This window comes from Pelodiscus sinensis, chromosome 21 (assembly GCF_049634645.1).
Source record: "Pelodiscus sinensis isolate JC-2024 chromosome 21, ASM4963464v1, whole genome shotgun sequence".
NCBI classification, from domain to species: Eukaryota; Metazoa; Chordata; order Testudines; family Trionychidae; genus Pelodiscus; species Pelodiscus sinensis.
Window position 1 is genome coordinate 211054 of NC_134731.1, and position 22529 is coordinate 233582.

The 22529-nt window shown below is 44.3% G+C and overlaps 1 protein-coding gene and 1 long non-coding RNA gene across 8 annotated transcripts in view; one reads left to right on the forward strand and one right to left on the reverse strand.

Moving 5' to 3' along the window:
* Positions 1–22529, reverse strand: part of FOXN1 (forkhead box N1) — an 80702-nt gene that overhangs the window by 36721 nt on the left and 21452 nt on the right. For 4 of the 7 annotated variants that reach the window (XM_025188646.2, XM_075904432.1, XM_075904430.1 and 1 more), the window contains 3 exons: positions 13353–13515; positions 10948–11451; positions 7586–7696 (listed from right to left, as the gene is read on the reverse strand). In XM_025188646.2, the coding sequence (XP_025044431.2) occupies positions 7586–7696; positions 10948–11451; positions 13353–13475 (738 nt within the window). In that variant the 5' untranslated portion in view covers positions 13476–13515. The remainder of the gene's footprint in view (positions 1–7585; positions 7697–10947; positions 11452–13352; positions 13516–22529) is intronic. The other 3 variants (XM_075904435.1, XM_075904434.1, XM_075904433.1) reach the window with 2 other exon arrangements.
* The window catches only part of LOC142819209 (uncharacterized), a 72678-nt gene that overhangs the window by 14520 nt on the left and 35629 nt on the right, over positions 1–22529 (forward strand). The window lies entirely within an intron of this gene.

Sequence of the window (22529 nt, forward strand, 5' to 3'; positions counted from 1 at the left end):
CTACAAGATCTTTATCAGGCATTCTTAAAACGTAAATACCAACCTGGGGAAGTGAAGAAACAAATTCACTTCCAGGTACTCATCCTGCTCTGTCATCTACTTCAGAGGCCCAACAAGAAAAATTATAGAACCCCACTGGTCATTGCAGCCCCCAGCTTAAACCCCAAGAGTGCCTTGACAGTCTACAGTCTACCCTATCCTGGAAAATGATCCCCCTCACAGATCTTGGGAGACTGGCCAGTCTTTGCCTACAAACACCTCCCCAGCCTTAAGCAAATACTCACCAGCAGCCACACACCAAACCTCAGAAACACTTACCTGGGAACCTACCCCTGCAATAAACCCCATTGCCAACTCTGTCCATATATCTATACAAGTGACACCTTCGCAGGACTAACCACATAAACTACAACATCAGAGGCTCATCCACCTGCACATCCACTACTGTGATACACGCCATCAAGTGACAGGAATGCACCTCTGCCAGTATATTGGCCATACTGAAAAGCCTCTGTGCCAAAGGATAAATGAACACAAATCAGGCATCAGGAATAGTAACTTACAACCCTATATGGCAGGGGTCAGTGACCTATGGTTCTTGAGCCAAGTATGGCTCAGTACAGAACCAGATATGTCTTCTGGCATTCCCAAAATACACACCTTTATAAATGAAAAATTAATTCAAATTGTTTAAAACATCTCTCTTGTCTTTCACCTTTAACCAGAGGTGAAAGTAAGACCGTGTGCTCCAGTAAGAACCAGCTGCACTCTGGCAAGAGGTGGCTGGGACACTCTCCTTGTTTAAAGGGCTGGCTGAGGACACGCTGTAGGGTACCCATGCACACTTCCAGCTGGGATAGCAAGAGGAACTGGCGGTGGCAGATGCCTCCATCTCTCTGCAGCAGCCTGGCTCCAGCCCCCATCTGACTGCTGTGATCTGTCCCCAGCTGCTGTGCTCCTGGGGCAGACCCTGGTGACCCTGCGACTGCTGCAACAGCCGGGTCGGTTCAGGCTCTGGCTGAGGCAGCCTGGATAACAAGGCCCCAGTCGGGGGCCCGGTCCCCATCTAGCCACAGCATCCTGCCCCCCAGTCCCAATCCTGGGGCAGGCCCTGCAGTCTGGCCCCCATCTGGCAGCAGGCAAGGCTGGCGGTGGCCCCCCTCCTGCAGCAGCCCGCATAGGAAGGGAGGCCATGATCAGGCTGCGTGATCCTGGCCTGGCCCCTCGTCCAGCCAGTGCTGCCCGGGTGCAGCAGCCTAGCTCCGGCCGGGAAAGTTAATCCAGCCACAGGGCCCCCACATACTCTACTTTCCACCCCCAGTACCCTGCCTTGCCTTCTGCACCTTCCACACAATGCCAGCCCTCTACCCTGAGCCTCTCGTACACCCCAAACCTGACTTCTGTACCCCTGCACCACAAACAGCACCCCCAGCAGCTGCAGAAGTCCCATTAAATAAAGTCTGAGTACAATGTTTCATTTATGCTGCTATTAACCATCATGTCAATTATCAATAATATTAAGTTATATATTTTTAGTCATGCAAATAGGCATTCTTACATGGCTCTTTGTTAACCACCTCTTCTGAATTTTGATGTAGTGTGGCGCTCTGGTTTGAAAAGGTTGCCGACCTCTGCTATAAGGGAACCCTTTAATCTCGCTGGACATTCAGTAATGGAAATAAAAGTAGCCATTCTTCTACAAAAGCATTTCAAACCCCAATTACAAAGGGAGACAGCTGAACTGGAATTCATTTGCAAATTCAATACTATCAACTTAGGACTGAATAAGAACCTTTACTGGTTAACCCATTACCAAGGCAATTTCCCCTCTGATAGCCACATTTCTACATCAGCTGCTGTGAATGTGCCATTTCAATCCTGATTTGATTAGCCTCATTTACATAAGCACCCTCTGACTTTTATTGTCCTTATCTGTATACCCACGTCTCTGTAAACTCCACTCCAATTCATCTCCCTGAAAGCTTATGTCCTACTAAATCTGCTAGTTTCTAAGGTACCACAGGACGACTAGTTTTTATCTGCAAAAAGGAACACAGCTACCCCTCTGAAACTTGTCATAAGTACTGGTTCAAGCTGCAGCCCTTGGAACTACTATAAATTACATCTCCAAAGGCTTCAGAGGGGTAGCCGAGTTAGTCTGTAACTGGAAAAACTTAAAAAACAGCGAATGGTCTCGCAACACCTTAAAGATTAACAAAACACATAGGTGGAGCTTTTTTGGGTACAACCCACTTCTTCAGATGAATGGAGTATTAAAAGTCCAGTTTGGTTGGTTGTCACATCCTAGGGTGTGTCTAGACTACATGCCTCCTTCGACGGAGGCATGTAGACTAGCCAGATCGGAAGAGGGAAATGAAGCCGCGATTAAAATAATCGCGGCTTCATTTAAATTTAAATGGCTGTCCCGATCTGCCGATCAGCTGTTTGTCGGCAGATCGGGAGAGTCTGGACGCGATGCGCCGACAAAGAAGCCTTTCTTCATTGGCACAGGTAAACCTGGTTTCACGAGGCTTACCTGTGCCGATGAAGAAAGGCTTCTTTGTCGGCGCATCGCGTCCAGACTCTCCCGATCTGCCGACAAACAGCTGATCGGCAGATCGGGGCAGCCATTTAAATTTAAATGAAGCCGCGATTATTTTAATCGCGGCTTCATTTCCCTCTTCCGATCTGGCTAATCTACATGCCTCCGTCGAAGGAGGCATGTAGTCTAGACACACCCCTAATGCCTTGTCTTGTGTGTTTAAAGTTTTATCAGGTAGAGAAGTGGGCATTTATATAGTAATTTTAATTGTATCGGTTTCAGTGGCTCTTTGACAGGAAAGAATTCTGAGGTGAAAATGACTGTGGTGTCATTAGTTTCAGAAGGGTAGCCGTCATTGTGATGTTATTACCAGGTCCAGAGGCAAGAACTGGGGGTGTGAAATATTATGTCTATTTTATTGGCTTTGGTGCTTCTTTTTGAGGGGCTGGAGACTGGGGAAAGGTCTGGCATGATGGGCTTGTACCGGTTACGACCTGGCAAACTGTCATAAAAGGTGTCCATGCTTTAGGGTGGGTGGATGACTAGAGTAAGTGCTGCATGTCTGCTGTTGTTTTCAGGTCCATAAGATCTCATGGTCTAGCTTTTGCCCTTTAAAGGGGAAGACCTGACCAATTTATCCTACTGGCATAATTAATGAGGAAACTGACCTCTCGCTTCTATATTGATGTGAGGCACAGCTTGGGCAATCTTTTTTTTTTTTTTTTTTTTTTTTCCTGGCTAAAGGCCCCATTTGCTTGTTTTTCCTTTTTAGTAAGCTAAATTGCTCTGCTCTAGTTAAGGTTTGTAGTGTGAAGCTTTGCTGAAGTCTGACAGCATTCCATTCCAATACAAAGTTTGGGAGAAACAGTATACTAGGTAGCCCTCACACCTTCATGTCTGGTGCTGGACTGTAATTCTATTGATTGCAACTTTGGCAACTCATGCCAGTCATTTTCCTCTCTGGGCACTGGTATACATTGCTATTATCTTTATCATATTAACATAAAAAGAGAAAATGATAATAGTAACCTGCTACATGTGAGAAGTTTGTCACGGTGCCAGTCTACAGGTGGATGAAGACTTCCTTTCATGTAATTCTTGTTGTGTCTTGCCCAGCTACTCCCTTTTTATCTTGCTTAGCTACACCCTTGTGTTTCAGAAGTTACATTGTAAGATTGTTTTTTTTCTTTTAATCCAGTTAATGCCAACATGTAATAACAATGTTGGCATCATGACAACAGTGGAAAGGGATAGGATAGTTGTATTCATAGGAAATAAGGAAAATGAAAAGAATGTGCAAATTAATTGGCAGCCAAAATGATATTTCTGCTAAGGTTCCATGTAGTGTGAAGCTGCATATGTATATTTCGTGGCGACAGCACCCTGAAATCTGATTGCTATCTGGATAGCTGGTCATAGCTGCTTTCATTGCAGGTCTGATTTTGGACTCACTCATCTCAAATCCACAAAAGGAATGTTCATTAGAACATTGGTAGATTAGGTCTACCAGTGCATGCTGCAATTTTTCTACTCCGTTCAAGATTAATCCGGCATAGGTCTCTCTTGAATTATGACACTGAAAGAGCTGTTAGTGAAAATTAAAAAAATTGTCAGGGCGTGATGTTGTTCCCCAGCCCCGTTTCTTATGCCTAGCCAGGGTGGAAGAAAAACCCCTGTTCCCTCTGCCATCTGTCCCAAGGCTTCTGTTCTGGTAAATTCTATAGTGTATATATTTAGCTCCTGCACACTGTAGGATGACTACATGCTATGGGAGCTGGGGGCTGTAGAGAGCAGGCATCTTGGACAGGAGTGGGGAAAAGATAGGGTGGGTATTTCCTGTGTCCTGTGGCCACCTAGTGGTCTATAGGAGAGGGCAAGCCTCCAATTGGTTAATTAATAGATTTTTGGTAGCACCTAGTGACCCCAGCCAGAACTGGGGCCCCAGTGTGCAAGGAGTTGTACAAATATGCAGTAAAAGACAGTCTCTGTCCTGATGATATTATAATTAACTACACAGGGTAATAGGAAGGTACAGAGAATAAGGAGTGGAGGCAGAGGGAACACCAGGGTAATAGTAATAGGAACACATGGGTCCTCTGAGTGCTTGCTCACGTCCATTCCATGTTAGGTGTGTTTGCTTGTCACGTGCACTGATGCCAGAAGTGTTTCCCTCTGGGGTATCCACTCTGGTGCCCCTGGGGGTGATGTCTGTATGGTGTGGTATAAGGATTCCTGGCTTCCTCCCCCCTTAGCATCTTTTTACTACCAGTGACCGTGCTGGCATGTTCCTTTGCACCTTACCCTTATAAAAAAGACAGCGTATGGAACTCTGCAGGAGCAATTACAACCACATCTGACCCTTCTTCCCAAGGTGGTTTTGTCTTTCCACATTAACCAGGACACCAGTGTTCTGCCCTAAGCTGCATAACTCGACCCAGGAGAGGCACTTGCATACTCTAGTTGTTGCCTACTGCTGGTGTTTTACCTGGACAGACCTAGCCTTTCCACAGGTGCACACAGCTCTTCGCTGCCATGGCAAATCAGATGAAGGGTCCTCCGGACTCCTTTCAAAGGATCTCCAATTGGATACATCCTGCATCAGACCTGTTATGATTAGCTCAGGCCCTGCTGCCACTTCTGGTGAAATCACGCTTCACAAAAGAACAGACTTCTTTGTGGCCTTCCTGGCGCATGTACCCATCCAGGACATCTGTAGAGCCATGACGTGGTCATTGGTCCACATGTTCATGGCTTGCTACGTCACCACCCAGCAGGCTAGAAACTATGCTGAATTTGACAGAGCTGTGCCACAAAGTATCATGTTCATGAACTCTTACTCTTTTCTGGAGATACTACTTGGGAGTCACATGATGTCAGTGCTTTTTTGTGACGGTACTGCCCGGTATGCAGTACTGGCACCTCCAGACGCAGTACTGGCACCTCCAGTCAAACCTCAACAACTTTTCCCGTGGAGTACCGGCACCTTTTTAAACAATAAAAGCACTGCATAATGTGGAATGTACATGAGCCAGCACTCGAGGAAGAAAAGACAGTCACCTGTTTCTTAACTGGTGTTCTTCGAGATGTGTGACTCATGTCCATTCAATGACCCACCCTCCATCCCTGCTGTTGTCCAGAACTGATAATTTGTCAAAGACTTAGGTTCTGAAGTGACAAATCATCCATTCACAGACAGGATTTATTGTGTGATGTACACATTGCACACTGAGAAGAAAATTCATGTACTACAATGTATACAAGTATAACAAATTCTGCATCACACCAGCAATATTGTTTAAACAAATTGATTGAAGATATACTTAGTCACAAAAGTGGCTTTATGTACACTTGAAATGTACAAGTCTGCTATCTGTGGACATTTAAGTGCACCTTTAAGTGCACATGCACTTAAACATTCTGGGTACTTGCACACTTGTACCATATGTAGTTACATACTGTATAGAATAGTGATAGAAATGTAGCCGTGTTAGTCTGGGGTAGTTGAAGCAAAATGCAGGACAATGTAGCACTTTAAAGACTAACAAGATGGTTTATTAGATGATGAGCTTTCGTGGGCCAGACCCACTTCCTCAGATCAAATAGTGGAAGAAAGTAGTCACAACCATATATACCAAAGGAAGTGCTTCTGAAAGTGTTCCATGGAATCACTTTGAGAAACACATTAACTGGCCACCCCGGTTTGTTTATTTACCAGCACTGCAGCCATAGAGCCTCGTGGCTGCCATTGGCTCCATTTCGTCCTTTGCAGCCAGTGGTGTGGGCCTGGCCACCGCTTCCCGCAGCTCCCCTTGGCTGCAAAGGGCAAAACGGAGCCAGTGGCAGCCGCGAGGCTCCGTGGCCACAGCGCCGGTAAATAAACAAACCGGGGTGGCCAGTTAATGTGTTTCTCAAAGTGATTCCATGGAACACTTTCAGAAACACTGCTGTATAGGAAACAATTGCAGGGATGTGTATTCATTTTTGTACAAGCAAACACTTCACTGGCTTTAAAAATCTGACTGGGACCTATGCATATCTACGGAGTTCATCTACAAGGGTAACAAGATAATTTTTACTCCTGCCAGCATTTGTAGCACTAAGATAACTAGTTAATGGAAGCACAAACTCTATACTGTTCTGTGTATCAAAACAACTGTTAGTTCAGTTTTCATTGCAGAATCTTTTAATTGAGGTGGGATAATAGTGGAAGTGTTGCAAAATAAATGGATTATGGGAATTAAATACCAATAAGGTGATTTGTAACTATAGCAACACAGGGCTGTTTAAATCTATGTGAACTACCCAGATTTTGAAAAGTACTTTTCTATGTGTATTGTTGTTTGAGGGCACATTAAATATAATATTTTCGTTGCAATAGAGTCCAGGGGGATTCCAAGATTTTCACAGAGCCAGGCCTCCTAATGTGTGGGGTAAAGGGCACGGTTGTCCCAGAGCCTGGCAATTCTAAAGGGCTCAGCGCGCTGGCTACTGCTACTACTGCAGTGGCTGGAGCCCCAGGCCCTTTAGAATCACCGCCAGAATGCCAGGAAGGACATTCCAATGCCAGGAAGGACATGCCGTGAGCGCCAGAGGGGCAGAGGGAGGCACCCTGCATTCCTGGTGGTGCTGAGGGCTGGCTGTCCCAGCCCCATCTCTTCTGCCTGAGGCCCCATCCCTTCCAGGAGCAAGGAGTCGCCTTCCTGCCACTGCCCAAAGACCCAACAATCCTGTCAGCAGCCCCGGATGACGCTAGTAGTTACAAATGTAAAATCTTTCAACTTGTCACCAGCTTTCTCTGGAGATCATTGTAAGAGAATAAATGAGCAATATCTATACAAATGTTAGTATTGTTTCTGTGCAAACATGTATAAAATTCATGTCTCTTTCTCCTGAGCTTTTTTTCCTAAGTAACATGAGACTATTCATGTAGGGACATACCCACAAGTGCAAAATTAGTTGATACTGTTCACCTTTAGTCATAGCCACCATACCAGTAACTTGGAGGACATTGGGTTGATCCAGTTGTCCACATATTTCCCATACCTGGTGAAACTGATGTGAAGGACAGTACATCTGCTGCACTTGGGGCTGGTAACAGTACAGACTCTGCTGCCCTTCCAGTGGAGATGTCTTAAGCTTGACCTCTGAATCCTGCTAAAATATATTCAGATAAAGAGTTATTACAGAAAATGACGCTAATTTAAATAAATTAAGCCTTTCAGTTACTGCCTCCATGCTGCCTTTGGCTGTTTTCTCTAGGGATGTAATAATGTAGTCAATTAACCAGTAAGTGGGTGCTTATCAGTTAACACTATGGACTACACACACACACACACACACACACACACACACACACACACACACACACACACACACACACACACACACACACACACACACACACACACACACACACACACACACACACACACACACACACACACACACACCCCCCCCCCGCAATTTTTGCAGGCTGGCTCACTCTAGGTCCTAGCAACTACCTCCCTGAAGCTCTCCATTCAAAGAACTTAAAGAGCCTCGTGCTGGCTCTTAACTGGCTTCTATTGCAGAACCGCAGTGGGGGTAGTTGCTGGGACCAGCTTGAGTTGGGACTGAGTGCTTGCAATGCAAACCCTTATTGATTATGTTCTTATGCTATGTTCTTATGATTAATCCTGTAGTCGACAATGTTTTTGTCGACAACATGATTAACAAATTACACACTTCTTAACATCCCCTACTCTTGGACTTATTTCTACTCAAGAAGTATTAGCAGTAACGTAATTCATCTGCTAGAGCTGTTAGAAGGAACATCGTCTTATTAATGTTTGTGCAGTTGCTATTTAGAAAGAAGGGGACTGTTGTTAAAATACTCTGACAAATATGAAAAATCCAGAAAATGATCATTTGTTTTTCTTCACAGACCAGAATAATCCATACTCCTTAGCTCTTTTTGCCTCTTTCACTCCTTTAGTCCCTCACAGATTGTCAATAGAAGGAATGCACAAACCTGGAGGGAGAGTTGGGAATCAGGTTGCTGAGGAAAATCACACTAAAATGACTGCATCAGCTAGCTTGATTGCTGTAGAAAAAATCCAGTTGTAGAATATGAACCATCTCTAAAACTGCCGATAAGAGCAGTTGGTTGGTTAGCTTCTGCAATTCGGACTTTTTCCCCTGCTGCCCATCTATTTGTCTAGGATTCCACACTTGTATACTGCCAGGGTCCTACATACTTGCCTGAGGGATGCTGATATAGCAAGAATATTCAAAGTCTTTATATCAGAGGGATAGCCATGTTATGCTGTATCCACAAAAGAAAGGAGTCCTGTGGCTCCTTAAAGCCCATGAAAGCTTATGCCCAAATAAATGTTAGTCTTTATTAAGGTACCACAGGACTCCTCATTGTTTTTGCAAAATCCTTGGCTATCCTTCCAGCAGTAACAACACCATAACAAGCAAAATTCAGTCTTAGTGAACAGAGAGCAGCAACACATTTAAGGAGATTACCTCAGAAAATGAGAGAAGCTCAACTTCCATTTTCTTTTCAGTTAGGATATGTCTATGGAGCACGCTTGTTCTGAAATAAGTTATTTTCAAATTTCTTTTCCAAAACAGTTTATTTTGAAATAATACATCTATGCTACAGGGAAGCCTCAAAATTAGTCAGAAGCAGGCTTCCCGAATAGGGATGTGCTACCTCGATTTAGAGCCCCGGGAGGTACTGGGAAGTAATTACTTTGAATGGCCCTGGGGAAGAGCCAGGTGAATGCCTAGCTGCGAAGATGGTGTCGCCAGGAGGGCTTTGACTTCATTGACCATGGGATGCTATTCTAAGAAGGACTGCTCAGCAGCTACAGGATTCACCTTTTGAGGAAGGGGAAGACCGTATTTGGATGCAGACTGGCTAACCTAGGTTCAACGGGGGCAGGTGACCAAAGCCCACAGGTAAGTGGAAAAACAGTCCTGGGAGTTGGGTCGGAAATGAGAGGGAACATGTGCTATGATTGCAGAGAAAAAGGGGGGACTAGGCAAAACTGGGAGGCAAGATCAAATCAGTATCTTAGATCAGTGTTTCTCAACCAATGTTACGAGTGCCCTTGGGGTACTCAAGAGAAGCCGGGGGGGTACGTCAACTCAACTGAAATCTGGAGAACTGAATTTTTGTGTTAAGTTTTACAGCGCTATATTATTTTTGTACTTTTTACATCCAAACATTTCATCACCTTCCCAGCTATGATTGTTCTTTAAACAAATGTGTTGCAATGCCTAGGGAGGTTGTGGAATCTCCATCTCTGGAGATATTTAAGTGCAGGTGAGAGATGTTTATTAGGGATGGTCTACAGTACTGGGTCCTCCCGTGAGCGCAGGGGACTGGACTCGATGACCTCTCGAGGTCCCTTCCAGTCCTAGTGTTCTATAATTCTATGTTGACATAGCAGCAGTGGTGCGTCCACAGTACTGCTATTCCGAAATAGCTATTTCGGAGTAAGTGTTATTCCTCGTGGAATGAGGTTTACAGATTTCTAAATAAGCCCTCCATTATTTCAAAATTTCCAAATAACAGAATTGCTGTGTAGACACTTGCATTGTTGTTTTGAAATAACGGCCATTATTTCGAAGTAACTGTGCTGTATAGACGTACCCTAAGAGTTCTATAAAGACGGATGGACAGATTTGATCAATAGTTTAAACATGGGTACATGGGATAATTTCTAATAAGTGTGGAGCAGCATTCTTTAAATGATCCTGGCAACCTGATTAGACCACAGATTTGAGTTCCCTACCAACTGATGCAATCTGGCAGGTCAGCCTCGGCATTCTACATATTCTCTTTAAAATCTGCACTGTCACTTTAAAAATAATCGTCAATATTTTTGCGCTTTATCAAAATATATATGTTCTCCTACTGACTTTGCAGTGTTTTATCCACTGAGCACTATTCAAAGGAATGCATATACAACAGAACTTCGGAGTTACAGGTTTGAAACTTTACCATGCAAGAGAGAAATACAGCTTTGAAACTTCTTAATTTAAATCAAATAAGCACAGAAACAGTTTACTTAACTTGTCATTTTTTGGAAAGTTTCCCTTTATTTTTTGTAGTAGTTGACATTTAACAGTACTGCTCTGTATCAGCTCTTTTTTTTGAGGAGGGGGTTTTCTCTGCTGCTGCCTGATTGGATATTTCAAGTCCACATATTGAGTTTATAGGGAAAACATTTCTATGGACTTCTGAGAATTACATTTACTTGAGGAAAGGGAGTCCCATGGGGAACTGCAACAGAAGTAGTACAGACGTTTATCTCTCCCACAACCTTGAAAAGTTATGCCAGGGATAAGAAGAATTATTTCCAAAAGTAGCTGAAGACCCTGATGATAGCTTTCTGTGTATGGTAACTCACCATGACTTGGGAAACATGATCTTGGCTTGTAGGGTTGTACTGGAGATTGTTGCACCATGTTGGTTCTGTGGAAATGTTCTGCATATGTGTAGGAAAGGATTCTGACTCTCCAGTGCCTGTAGATCCTGGTAGCTCTTCAAAACCCCCAGTGCTTCTTGCATTTTGGAAGGAATTCCCCTCCAAGGTAAGGGCTGGATGAGTTTCTTGGAAGGCATCTTCACTGAGCTCCCTCTTATAAGGGTGGAAGGGGCTTCTGCTGCCCTTGATGAACCTGCCATAGTTTGCAGCAGTGCATTCCTCATAACTAAATCTTCTGAATTTCTCAGCATTGGGAGAGACTTTAAATTTGCACTTGCCAGTGTGAATTCCTTGGTTGGAAGGAAATCTCCCCTGGGTTTGGTCCTGGGTTGGAGAAGAGGGGCTTGGGCTGTGAGAAGATTCTGAACTCTTTCTTTCCGTCCTGCTGTCTGGATCATATGATTGGCAACTGAAAGTGGGATTATCCTGCAAGGCACAATTTCACACTTTTGAACTTCAAGATTTGGCACTTTCAATAAACAATGAACACTGGGCTACTAAAACATATTCAGAGAGGGACTTGCAGATTCAGAGGGTCTACACTACAGAGTGTGTGTGTGGTGGGTTGTTTTTTTTGAAAAACTGCTGTTTCTCTGAAAAAACTACAATTAACATCCACATTGCCATGTTCTTTTGGGAAAAAAATCGAAAACTGAGGGGATGGTAAACCTCTTTCTATGAGGAAGAAGCCTTTTTGCGAAAGAGCTCTTTCGGAAAATGGTGTGTGTGTGGATGGGGAAGAGGGAGTTATTTCACAAGAAGAAGAAAAAAGAGGAGAAAGCACAGGTGCCCTGGTGGCCATTCTGCCCATAGTAATCACACCTTACATGCGAAATAGCGGCCATTCAGTGTGGATGTTATCTGTCGAAAAAGCAGATTGCTTTTTTTGATGCACTTTGGCAGTGTGGATGCTCTTATTCGGAAGTTTTTTTTGGAAGATCACTTCCGGAAAGACTTCTTCAGAAAGAAGCCTGCAATCTAGACATAGCCAGAAAGACCCTGCCAGGGAACTCTGCATGAAAATAGTGTTCCCTGCAGAAAGAGAGCGACCTCGAAGTACTTCGTGTGTCATAAACTTATGTTTCAGTGGTCACTGGTCTACATAAGAACTTCTGTCAATTCTGTTTATTTTAAACACAGTTTGAATGGAATAGTAGAGCCCTGCATGGGTACAAAATTTGTATCCACATCTATATCCACAAAAATGAGACTTGTATATCCACATCCAAATCCATGGATGCGGATACCCACAACATAACGCAGATATCCGCAAATTTGCAGGGTTTTATGGATTAGTCACACTACACCCATTGCTGCTATGACAATCAAGGATATTCATTTAGTTCAATAAGTTTCTGTCTTGAAATGTTAAGGGGAAGTTGATGTAGCCTGATGTGTGGTGCCACTTTGAGCATTTCTTGCCACTAAACATCAGCAGTCCGTGCTAATCTGGTTTCATAGAGAAATTGTGTTTTCAGAGACTCCTCCAAAACACAAATCCAATTCCTGCCCATTCTTGGCTCAATGGATGAATGAAAACCAATTTCAATATTTTGTAACTCCCCTTCCCGTTTCATTCCTTAAAACAAATAAAACCTGTCTGCATGTAGGCCATTTTTGTTTCACCAAGAAGTATTATAAAATCGTAGAGATAGTTGTGCTGAGCTTTTTGGACAATACTGTTAATCGGCCACCTGAAGTTTTCATGATGGAATCATGATACTTGCTTTCTCTGTAGTGGAATGCAATATATTAAACCAGATGGCAGACACTGACATGCCAAAATCATCAGCTATAAAATTACAGCATTCTTTTGCAGCAAGCTGATGGGTTGAATGTGTGAGCAGTAAGAATCAGAGAAATTCAGTTTATGACTTAGTCACAACCAAGTCCAAAGCAATGGGGGTTATCTTCCCATCTTGCCCATCTCCTGCCAGTGGGTTAATCCTTTGAGTCTAATTTCTATCTTTCTGTAAAGAAAGGGTATACAATAATGTCTAAAAAACCCCACTAGTTGTAAAATAACAATTATGCCTAGTAGAGAGAAATTGCCTGAGTACTGAGAATCCAGTAGAAGAGTACTCATAAGGCTTAATATGCAGCACCATGTGTTAGCTATCCACATTTCAGAAACATAATTTAAATGTTTGCTCTTGTACACCAGTTGTGATTTCTGGAACCTTCTGTGACCATAAAGATTTCTGAATTTATTCTTGTGTTTATTTCTTTGGACAGCCAAATTTGAGTCTCGGTACCTCAAAGGTTAAGCACTGTTTCTGGGCTTTTCCTTGTTGGAAAGGAGAAAAGAGATTGCACATGTTACTCACAGTTTGCTGAGCTGAGGAGCTTGGGCTCCCTTGTGTCTGCATGAGGTTGTCTTGTTGGTCACTTTCCAGCAAGTCCGAAGAAGAGAATTTAATATTAGGTTGATCTTCAAGCAATGAAACCATTACTAAGTCCCAGCCAGGTAGAAATCCTGTTGTAATGGAACTAAACCACAATGATCATCAGTATAAATCTGCTTAAAAGTCTACTGTAAATGAACAGCCTTTGTTCCAGAAGCTTTGGTATGTCAGACCAATATTCCTTGGGTACCTGCCTGACCAATATTCTTCTCCCTCAGATTGTATGCATTTCTAAAACCAGAATTTTTAAATAAATCACCTGATTATCTGGGGAAGATTCTGACTGAAGATATCCAATCTAGTCACAAGTTGTAACTACTTTTACCCCATTCACCAAAAACTCTGCCAATTTACCAACACACTGGCATCTTCTCATTGCTTTCTGCATAGGGAGAGGTGTTTTACAGGTGTATTAGATGAGAAGCTGTGGTGGTAGCCACACTAGCTTACTATGCAGCACACAGCTCCTACATGGAGGATTATGATTGCACTGGGAAAACTGCACTGCTTGGGGGTGTTGTCTGAGGATAACAACACTGCTTTGTTGAGAAGCTCTTATGCAGATGAAGCCACTATTCTGGGAAGGGCAATTTAAAGGGAAGGTTTATCTTTTCATTGCTTAGGTTGGGAGGGGTCATATATTTCCACTTCCACTTCATGCGTTAAAGGCATATGACCTTTTGACTTCTGCCTTACATCATGGCATGTACCTGAGATGGGTAAGTATCCCACATCACTTAATGCTATGTAATGTAACCACTCACATCTTCCTCTCTGTCCTTAATCTTTGATCTGGGACATTTCTGATACTCTTTCTTTGTGTTAAGAGAAGCAAGTTTCATTTTCTAATCTTTTGTGCTATGGGATCTCATGGGTCTTGCTCTTTGCAACCTCACTGAGTTTCTCGGGCAGTAATAGTAATAGCTTATCCTATATATCACACACATTCTGCTGAATGAGTTACTCTACAGCAGGGGTGGGCAATCATTTTTGATAGGGGGGCCACTCCAAGAATTTGGAAAGTGGTTGAGGGCCACACTCTTCCAGAACATCAATGGAGGAGGTGCAGAATCTGGGATGGAGGTTGGGTGCAGAAGGGAGCTTGAGGTAAGGGAGGGAGTTTGGGTAAAAGACAGTTGTGACCTGGGGCTCTGGACTGGGGTGCAGGGGGTTATATTGTGACCTAGGGCAAGGAATTGGGGTACAGGAGGGGGTGCAGCTATTTGGATTGTGAGCTAGGGCAAGAGGGGACTGTGATCTTGGGCAGGGGATTGGGGTGATGGATATGGGTACAGGAGGGAGGAGAGGATTTGGGTATGTGGAGTAGTGGGCAGAGGGTTGGGGAAGGAAGGGCCTGGGGTGCCAGAGGTAGGCTCTGCCAGGAGACTTACCAGCCAGCAGCAGTTCCTGAATCGGTCTCCCTGCCTGCCCCACCCCTGCACAGGCTGTGACCATGTGCTCTGGAGCTCCTTGTGCTTCATGGCTTCCTTTTTGTTGAAACAGGCAGCTCCCATTGGCCAGTTTCTGGTCAGAAACTGGCCAATGGGATTGTGCTGGGGGTGGAAGCATCTCCTAAAGCTTTCCCTCTCCCCTCCAGACTCTCAGTTTTTAAAGAAAATCCTCCCCCTAGCTGCATTTCCCAGCCTGCTTGGGGCTCCCCACAGCATCCACAGGCAGGATCCAGTGGCTTGGAGGACTGGATAGGCTGTATTTTGCCCAGGTCTGATCTACAGAGAGATCCTGTAATGTCTGAGCTATGCTGAAGCCTCAGAAGTTGTCGGATTTTAAAATCCTATCTTTATGTAAAGAGTTAATCATTGGAAGTTTTGTTACATAGTTGAGTGGCTGTTAGGTAGATAACCAAGGAGTTTATTAGATTTGATTGAAAAAGATACATAATTTTAATAGATGAAAATTTTCATTTGCCTTTATAGCTCAAAGAAAATATATTTTATGATGAGTAGGTGTGCTGAAATGTGCACTGCTCAGCGGTGTGAAACACAGTGGGGAATGGAAATCAGGTAGGAGACCTCTGCTAGTTCAGAAAAAAGTGATGTTCACTAACATTCAGAAATGTCTTGGGCACAGGATCATTTCTGAGCAGTTTATCTGGAAGCTGACATGGAGGAAACATCTGATTATTGATGCTCATGATGAAAAGAGCAGGTGGGAAATGCTGACAACTGGGACCTACCACATGGATTTGTAGATGCTGAGCACCGGCCTCCCTTTTCTCAGTACAGGCAGTCCCCGAGTTACGCGGATCCAACTTATGTCGGATCCGTAGTTACGAACGGGGCTTTTCTCGCCCCGGAGGATGCGGGCGGTGGGATGCCCAGACGCGCCACAGTCCCGCCGCCCGTGTCCTCCGGGGCGAGAAAAGCTGCTCTGCGTCTCCCTGGTCTGCTGGGGGGGCCCCCCCCAGCAGACCAGGGAGACACGGAGCAAAGCCACGGAGGACCCGGGCGGCGGCACCGCAGCAAGTCTCGGTCCCGCTGCCCGCATCTCCATGGTATGCTGGGGGAGGGGGGGATGCAACTAGTGTCCCCCTCCCCCCCCCCCCCCCAGCAGACCAGACTTTTCTCGAGGACGCCTGTGATAGAGCAGCTGGGGCACTGCCGGTTGGTCCCGCAGCACCGCTCCTCGGCGCTACTGGACCAACCCGCCAGCTGCTCTGCCCCAGGCGTCCCCAAGTCAGCTGCTGCTGAAACTGACCAATGGCTGATTCCAGGAAGCCCAGGGCAGAGAAACTCTGCCTCAGGCTTCCTGTAGTCAGCCGCTGGTCAGTTTCAGCAGCGGCTGAATCTGGACGCCAGTTCCGATTTAAGTACAAATTCGACTTAAGTACAAACCTACAGTTCCTGTCTTGTACGTAACCCGGGGACTGCCTGTATTCATTTCCCACGTGCCTCGTTTCTCAGAAAGAGGTGGCTGACCTGGGCTGTAAACTTGAATGTTGACCAGTTGTTTTGTGGACCAAAAATTCAGAATCTGATTTAGAAGCATTGGTCAGGCTACAATAATGATTCAGTGAACCTGTGTGTGTTTGAAAGACTCTCTCAGTAAGACCAATAAAGGATAAGAAATAATGTGATTTCAAGAAGTCAGTTTGAGAGATGGCTGAAATGAAGAGTTTTTTGTCTGTGTGTTGCTGGTAAATAACTTCCAAACCTCAGCTACTTTCATTCTGTCTGCCACAAGCCCTGTGTCCAGAGACAGTGCAATCAGATTCCTGTCATGGGTCAGGAAAGGTCCTACCTGAAACACAGGACATTCTGGTTCTGGTTATTTGAAAGCCATTGGCTTGCCATTGTGAAAATGGTAATGAATCTATTTGGATTATATGGGGAGTTTAGTACACCGTGGATAAGGAAAACTAATTTTTTGCTCTTTCCAATATATCCTTACTTATTGCTGTCAAATTTTACCAGCCTTTGCCTGTGCTTTTTGTTTTGCTATCTCTTAGAGACTGGCATGAAAGGAACAGCCTGCCTGCCTTAAGACTAGGATCAGTCTCCGCCAAGCAGTAGAAGTATCTTATTGAGTTATAGCTGAAAGCAAAACTAGTAGTAATAGTACACTGGCAAACCAGTTGAGCGATGGCTGTGGTGTCCAACACGCTAGCCACATGTGGCTATTTGGCTGATGGAGTGTGGCTAGTTGGCTTGAGCAATGTGGCTCTTTGGCCGGCTGAGTGTGGCTACTTCGCTTCAGAACTGGTTGGACGCCACAGAGCTAGGAGTAGAATTCCCAGCACACAAAGGCAGATGTGTGCTAGCTCAGCTCTCACTGAACTATCCCACTACCGGAGTGTTGCCAGGGTAGCACAGGCCGTGAAGAGGGGCAGTGCAGGCTAGCTATGCCAAGTACAAACTGGCCTGAACCCTGTGGGCATGTCCTTGGCATAGCTAGTCCGTGATGTCTCTTGCCACTGCCCATGCTACCCTGGGTACATTCATATTCTTAGCACTCAACGAGAGCTTGCACGAGTATGTCTATGCAAGCTGGCAATCACACCTGTATCACCTAGCGTGCAGCCTTTGCCCCCTTCTCTACCTCTGCATTTAGAACACCCCTCCAAAAATATACAGTCTTCTCTCTGCTGCTTGTCAAGAAATTGTGTGTGCAGATCACATGCTTGCTTTGTTTCCTCCCCTGGTTTTGTGTGGTAGTGATTAGTCAGGTTAATTACCTTTAAGGAATTGTTCTGAAAATCTGATTTTCAGAACATGATCAAGCCCATTTAAGAAAATTTAGTTAATGGAATATTCTAATAAATTGGAAGTATATTCTCTCTACTAAATTAAACTATTTTGTATGAATGTCCTACTTATTTGCCTATTAAGTCAAAACATTTCTCTCTCTCTCTCTCTCTCTCTCTCTCTCTCTCCCTCTCTCATATATAATTATAAAACACTCCACACGTCTCAAGTAGTAGTATGTTGGCTGAAGCATTCAGAACAAATGAATTTCTCATTATCTACCAACTCTGTCTCAACAGATTAAATGTGAACACTAAATGCAAATTATAAAATTAGTGCACCAGAAACACCTTTGTTATAGTTGTTGTTTTTTAAAGATTATGTTGGAAAATGGGTAATGAGGCGGGACTGACATTATTCCTTATTCATAAAGTGTGTGTGTGTAGGGGGGAGGGGAGAATCTTCCCCCTAGTTAGTTTGGTTTTCCATTTATTGAAAAATCCCATTTAAGAGGGAAAAATTATGTCCAGTAGCAGTTGACAATAAGCAGGCTTGACTGTATAGTATAGTGAAAATGATACAGCCGCTCTTGGGGAGAGAGGGGACTTGGAAGAATATGAACTCCCTAGAGGTAGCGCTAACTCGTCATGGAAAACAATGACCCTTTGATTTTAAAAAAGGTATCTTATTCCCTTAGGAGTAGCTGAAATCATTTCTCTAAATCCCTTGTTATTTCTGCTTTTGTAAATGTTGCATGACAGTCCCAGGCTCCCCTGAGAAGATAATTATCTTTAAAAAAAATAAATAAAATAGAGCAAGAAACTGTAACTTCAGCTGAGTGTTTGAGTAAGCAGGGCAGCAGCAGCTGATCTATTAGCTCTGCATGACTGAAGCCACTGGCATCAAACCATAGTTGAAACAATCCTCGTTTTTGTGTCTTTTCTGGCTATTGGAGGACACTCTGCTGGCGACACACTTCACCAGAGCTCGGCACCAGGCCGTCTGAGCACTCAGAGATGTGCTGGGTGCTACTGTAAATGCCTTCTACATCCCTGGGGACTGAGATCAGCTTTCATGAGAGGAAGGTGTGTTTGGATGTTCACCAGTTTGTAATTCATTCTTCACGCTGCTTGCCTTCAGGAGCTTACTGATCCTACCTTGAACCAGCTTTTGTGAGCATCATCTTTATTTTCCCTCCTCCCTAAAGCACTACATAATTTTTTCTCTCCAACTCACATTGATACCTCTGTTATGTAAAGAGACAACTAGCTGGGATATTTTCTAACATCCTTTTATATGCAAGTGCTCAGAAGGGTCATGGAATTTTAGATTTCAACTTTTCCAGCTGGATATTTAGTGACATATTCTCTTCTCATTATTCCCAAGTTTCTAGCATTTCAAAGGCAACCCGAATTTTAGTCCCAGAGCTTCCTATGTTTGTCTCTTTCTAGTAGTATATCTCAAGATCATCTCATCTGAAGAAGTGAGTTGTGCCCACGAAAGTTCATGATACTATACATATTTATACAGGTTGACTCTCTCTCTCTCTCAACCAGAACTCCCCAGTCCGACAAGACCACCGATGTTGCTGGACCAGAGAGATCTGGTGAAGGGTCAGAGGCAGGCTGGTTGCAGGGAGGCCAGCAGCTAGGAGCCCCCGCTGTGGGAGTTCAGCTGCACCAGTGATAGGGCAGCTGAAATGCCAGCGGGCTCTGTCAAGGCAACAGTCTGTTGTGATGGGGTCAGGAGCCCCAGCTGCAGGACTGCCACAGTTGGGCTGGTGGAGCCAGGAGCCCTGGCAGTGGCCCTGGTGCTGCCCCAGTAGGGTTGGCAAGGTCAGGAACCCCTATGGCTGAGCAGCAGTCGTGTGTGTGGGAGGGGGGGTGGATAGCGGGAGTCCTGGCGGTGGGACTGTGGGCTGGTGGGGCTGATGCTGCTGCTGCGGCAGGGCTGATAGGGCCTGGAGCACCGTCAGCAGGGCAGTGGCTTGCCACGGAGAAGCTGAGCGCCCCAGCAGCAGGACTATGGACTGCCGTGGCAGGGCAACAGGGCTGGTTGCCTGTGGGGAGCCTGCTAGGAGGCTGGGCTGGGGGGGGAGCGGGGCGGTGGCAGAAATGACCTCCCCTGGTCTGGCAAAATCCCTCTTTCGGGACCACTGAGGTCCCAAGGATCCCAGACCAGGGAGGTCCAACCTGTAGTTGTGTTGATGTCTAAGGTGCTGTGGGACTGACTTATGGTTTTTTTAAGTTTGTTTTTAAAGTTCCAGATTAACATGGATACCGCTCTGCAACTTTTCCTAGTAGTATATTTCTACATAGGAGGTCTTCAGAAACAGTATTAACAAGATCCAGATCTTTTACAAATTTTGACTAGAGCAGGGCCCAGGCTATAGAAAAGAGCTCCTCCTTAAGTCCTCCTGTCCTGACAAATCTATGCTCAGACATGGCTGAACTTTAAAGGATAGTGTTTCAGGTTGGCTGATGATTGTACTTTTCTGCGGTGGGCTTTGTGTTGTGGAACTTGTTGCCCTGTGATGTTAAGGCGACCAGACATCCTGGTATTAAGAGCTTTAGCTTATGTAGCCAACTATAGTGCCCTCTTTTGCCTCCCCTACTCCCCTGGAAAAAAGTGTCCAGATTTTTTACACAAACTATATGTATACATTTGAACAAACCTAATTTGCCATTTAAACGTGCCAGTTTCTTATTGCCTTCCTGTTTCCTTTTCTGTTGAGAGGTATGTATTGCTTCTAGGACTCAGGTAAAGAATACTGTAGTAGCTTCATGCTGCTTCTAAGGATTTTATTTTCCTCACTGTTTACTTTAGACACTTTGACAAGTCTGAATTAAAAAAAACCCTCCCATTCTTAAAGTGTAGTGTCACAGTGCTAATTTTTGGAGTGATTTGTTCCCTGAGGGTGCTGATTTTAAGTTTACTGTGGTCACTATTAGCTAGTGGCTAGAAACTGTGGATACTTGTTGAAATAACCTTTGTATGTTGTTTAGGACTAATTTGAGACTAGTATCTCATGTCTTAGTTATTTACAAAAAAAGAAAAGCTGTTACTTAAGATATTAAGAAATGACTGATATAAGCTTGTGCCATTAGACCATTTTACATGCAGGTAGTTGCAATTACTGGGGTTCCATATGGCCCAGAAATCTGCCTGAACAGATCCAGCTACAGCAGGGGTGTCCAAACTTTTTTCAAAGAGGGCCAGATTTGATGAAGTGAACATGCGTGAGGGCCGACCATTTTGCCTGACATTCTTTGAACCATTAAAATTAAATGCAAATTAACTATTTTATGCAAAGTTTATTGCAAACGGCATACTTTTCATTTCGTCACATGGATGACAAATCTAAACAGGTGTTAAATCACTCTGCCTTTCATATCTGAAGGCCAGATGAAAAAAAAAATCCAGGAAGCTGAAATATATGTCAGGAACATTGTAAAGTACATTACATATTATTGGTAATAAAGGTTGTCTGTCAAGTTTTAAGTTCAAAAAATATGAACAGGAACATAACACCAAGTATACATGTTGTGTCCAAATATATTTATAACTGATTTAGACCAACTGACATTAACTGAGATTATACAATGTATTCATCTCAATACATATGGATTCGTTGGGGGCCATAAAAGATAGATATTGCCAAATTACCTGTGGGGCCGTATTAAACCGGAACACGGGCCGCAATTGGCCCGCGGGACGGACTTTGGACATGCCTGAGCTACAGGATCATTTCATATAGACTGAGATTCGAGCTTTGCATGTTATCTGGTAACTAATGGAGGGAACATAAAGACTAATGACAAAAGACAGTTTATCGCATTGGAGGGTCATTTAGGGAGATGTTTCAGAGTTTGGGGTTCAGCCCCACCTCATTTAAGGGAGAGGTGTTCACAAATGATTGACAGGCACAGATAACCCTGAAGGCAAACATTAGGAAGGGATTTAGATGCTAGAAATGTGGCTATGGTGGGGCAATAACAAACCAAGATGAATTTTAGAAAAATAATTTTGAAGAGGAGGAAGAAACATGGACAGTAGTAATGATGGCAGAGGCCTACGGATAATTGCAGCAGGTTAGCCATGAGTTTCCAGGTCCACAGGGCAGTGTAGTTTGGGGCACTGAATAAGAGCAGAGAGACCTAGATGCAATTTGATGAGACCACTCCTGAAATTCACTGTCAACCTGGAACTGGTTGCCAGGGGATGTTGTGAAAGCAAAAGGTGTAACAGTTCAAAAAAGAACTAGATGAGTTAATGTGGGATAGATCTGTCAATGGCTACTAACTAAAATGGTCAGGAATGCAACCCCATGCTCCGAGTACTCTGTCTGCAAGAAGCTGGTAGTGAACAATAGGGGATGGATCACTAGATGAGTGCCTGGTCTGTTCATTCCCTCTGAAGCATCCAGCATGGGCTACTGTCAGAAGACAGGATACTGAGTTAGATCAGTGATTCCCAAACTTGCCATGAACAGGGAGCTGGGAGTGGGACTGTTGCTTCAGGATGGAGTACATGGACAGGAGTTAGGGGGCCTTAGGTGGGGGCCAAGGGTGCTGTGCCTGTCTGAACATTCCTTTGTGTGGTGCATCATACCGTTTTTGGGGATCTCTGGGCTAGGTGGATCACTGTGTCCATTCTTAGGAATGTGCAGAGCACTACTGCACTATTCACAATAGTTGAAGCTATGAAAAAGTTACACTGATCAACTCAAATGAGAGAATTATTGATAGGTGCAATAAGTAGTAAAATAGCATTTTTAATGCTTTGCCTAGGCTATTTTAAATGGCCCAAGCAACCAAACTTCCACCAGTTCCCATCTTTATCCCACACAGTTCAATCATTTTCATTATTCCTACTTATATCCCCAACTGCCATTCTA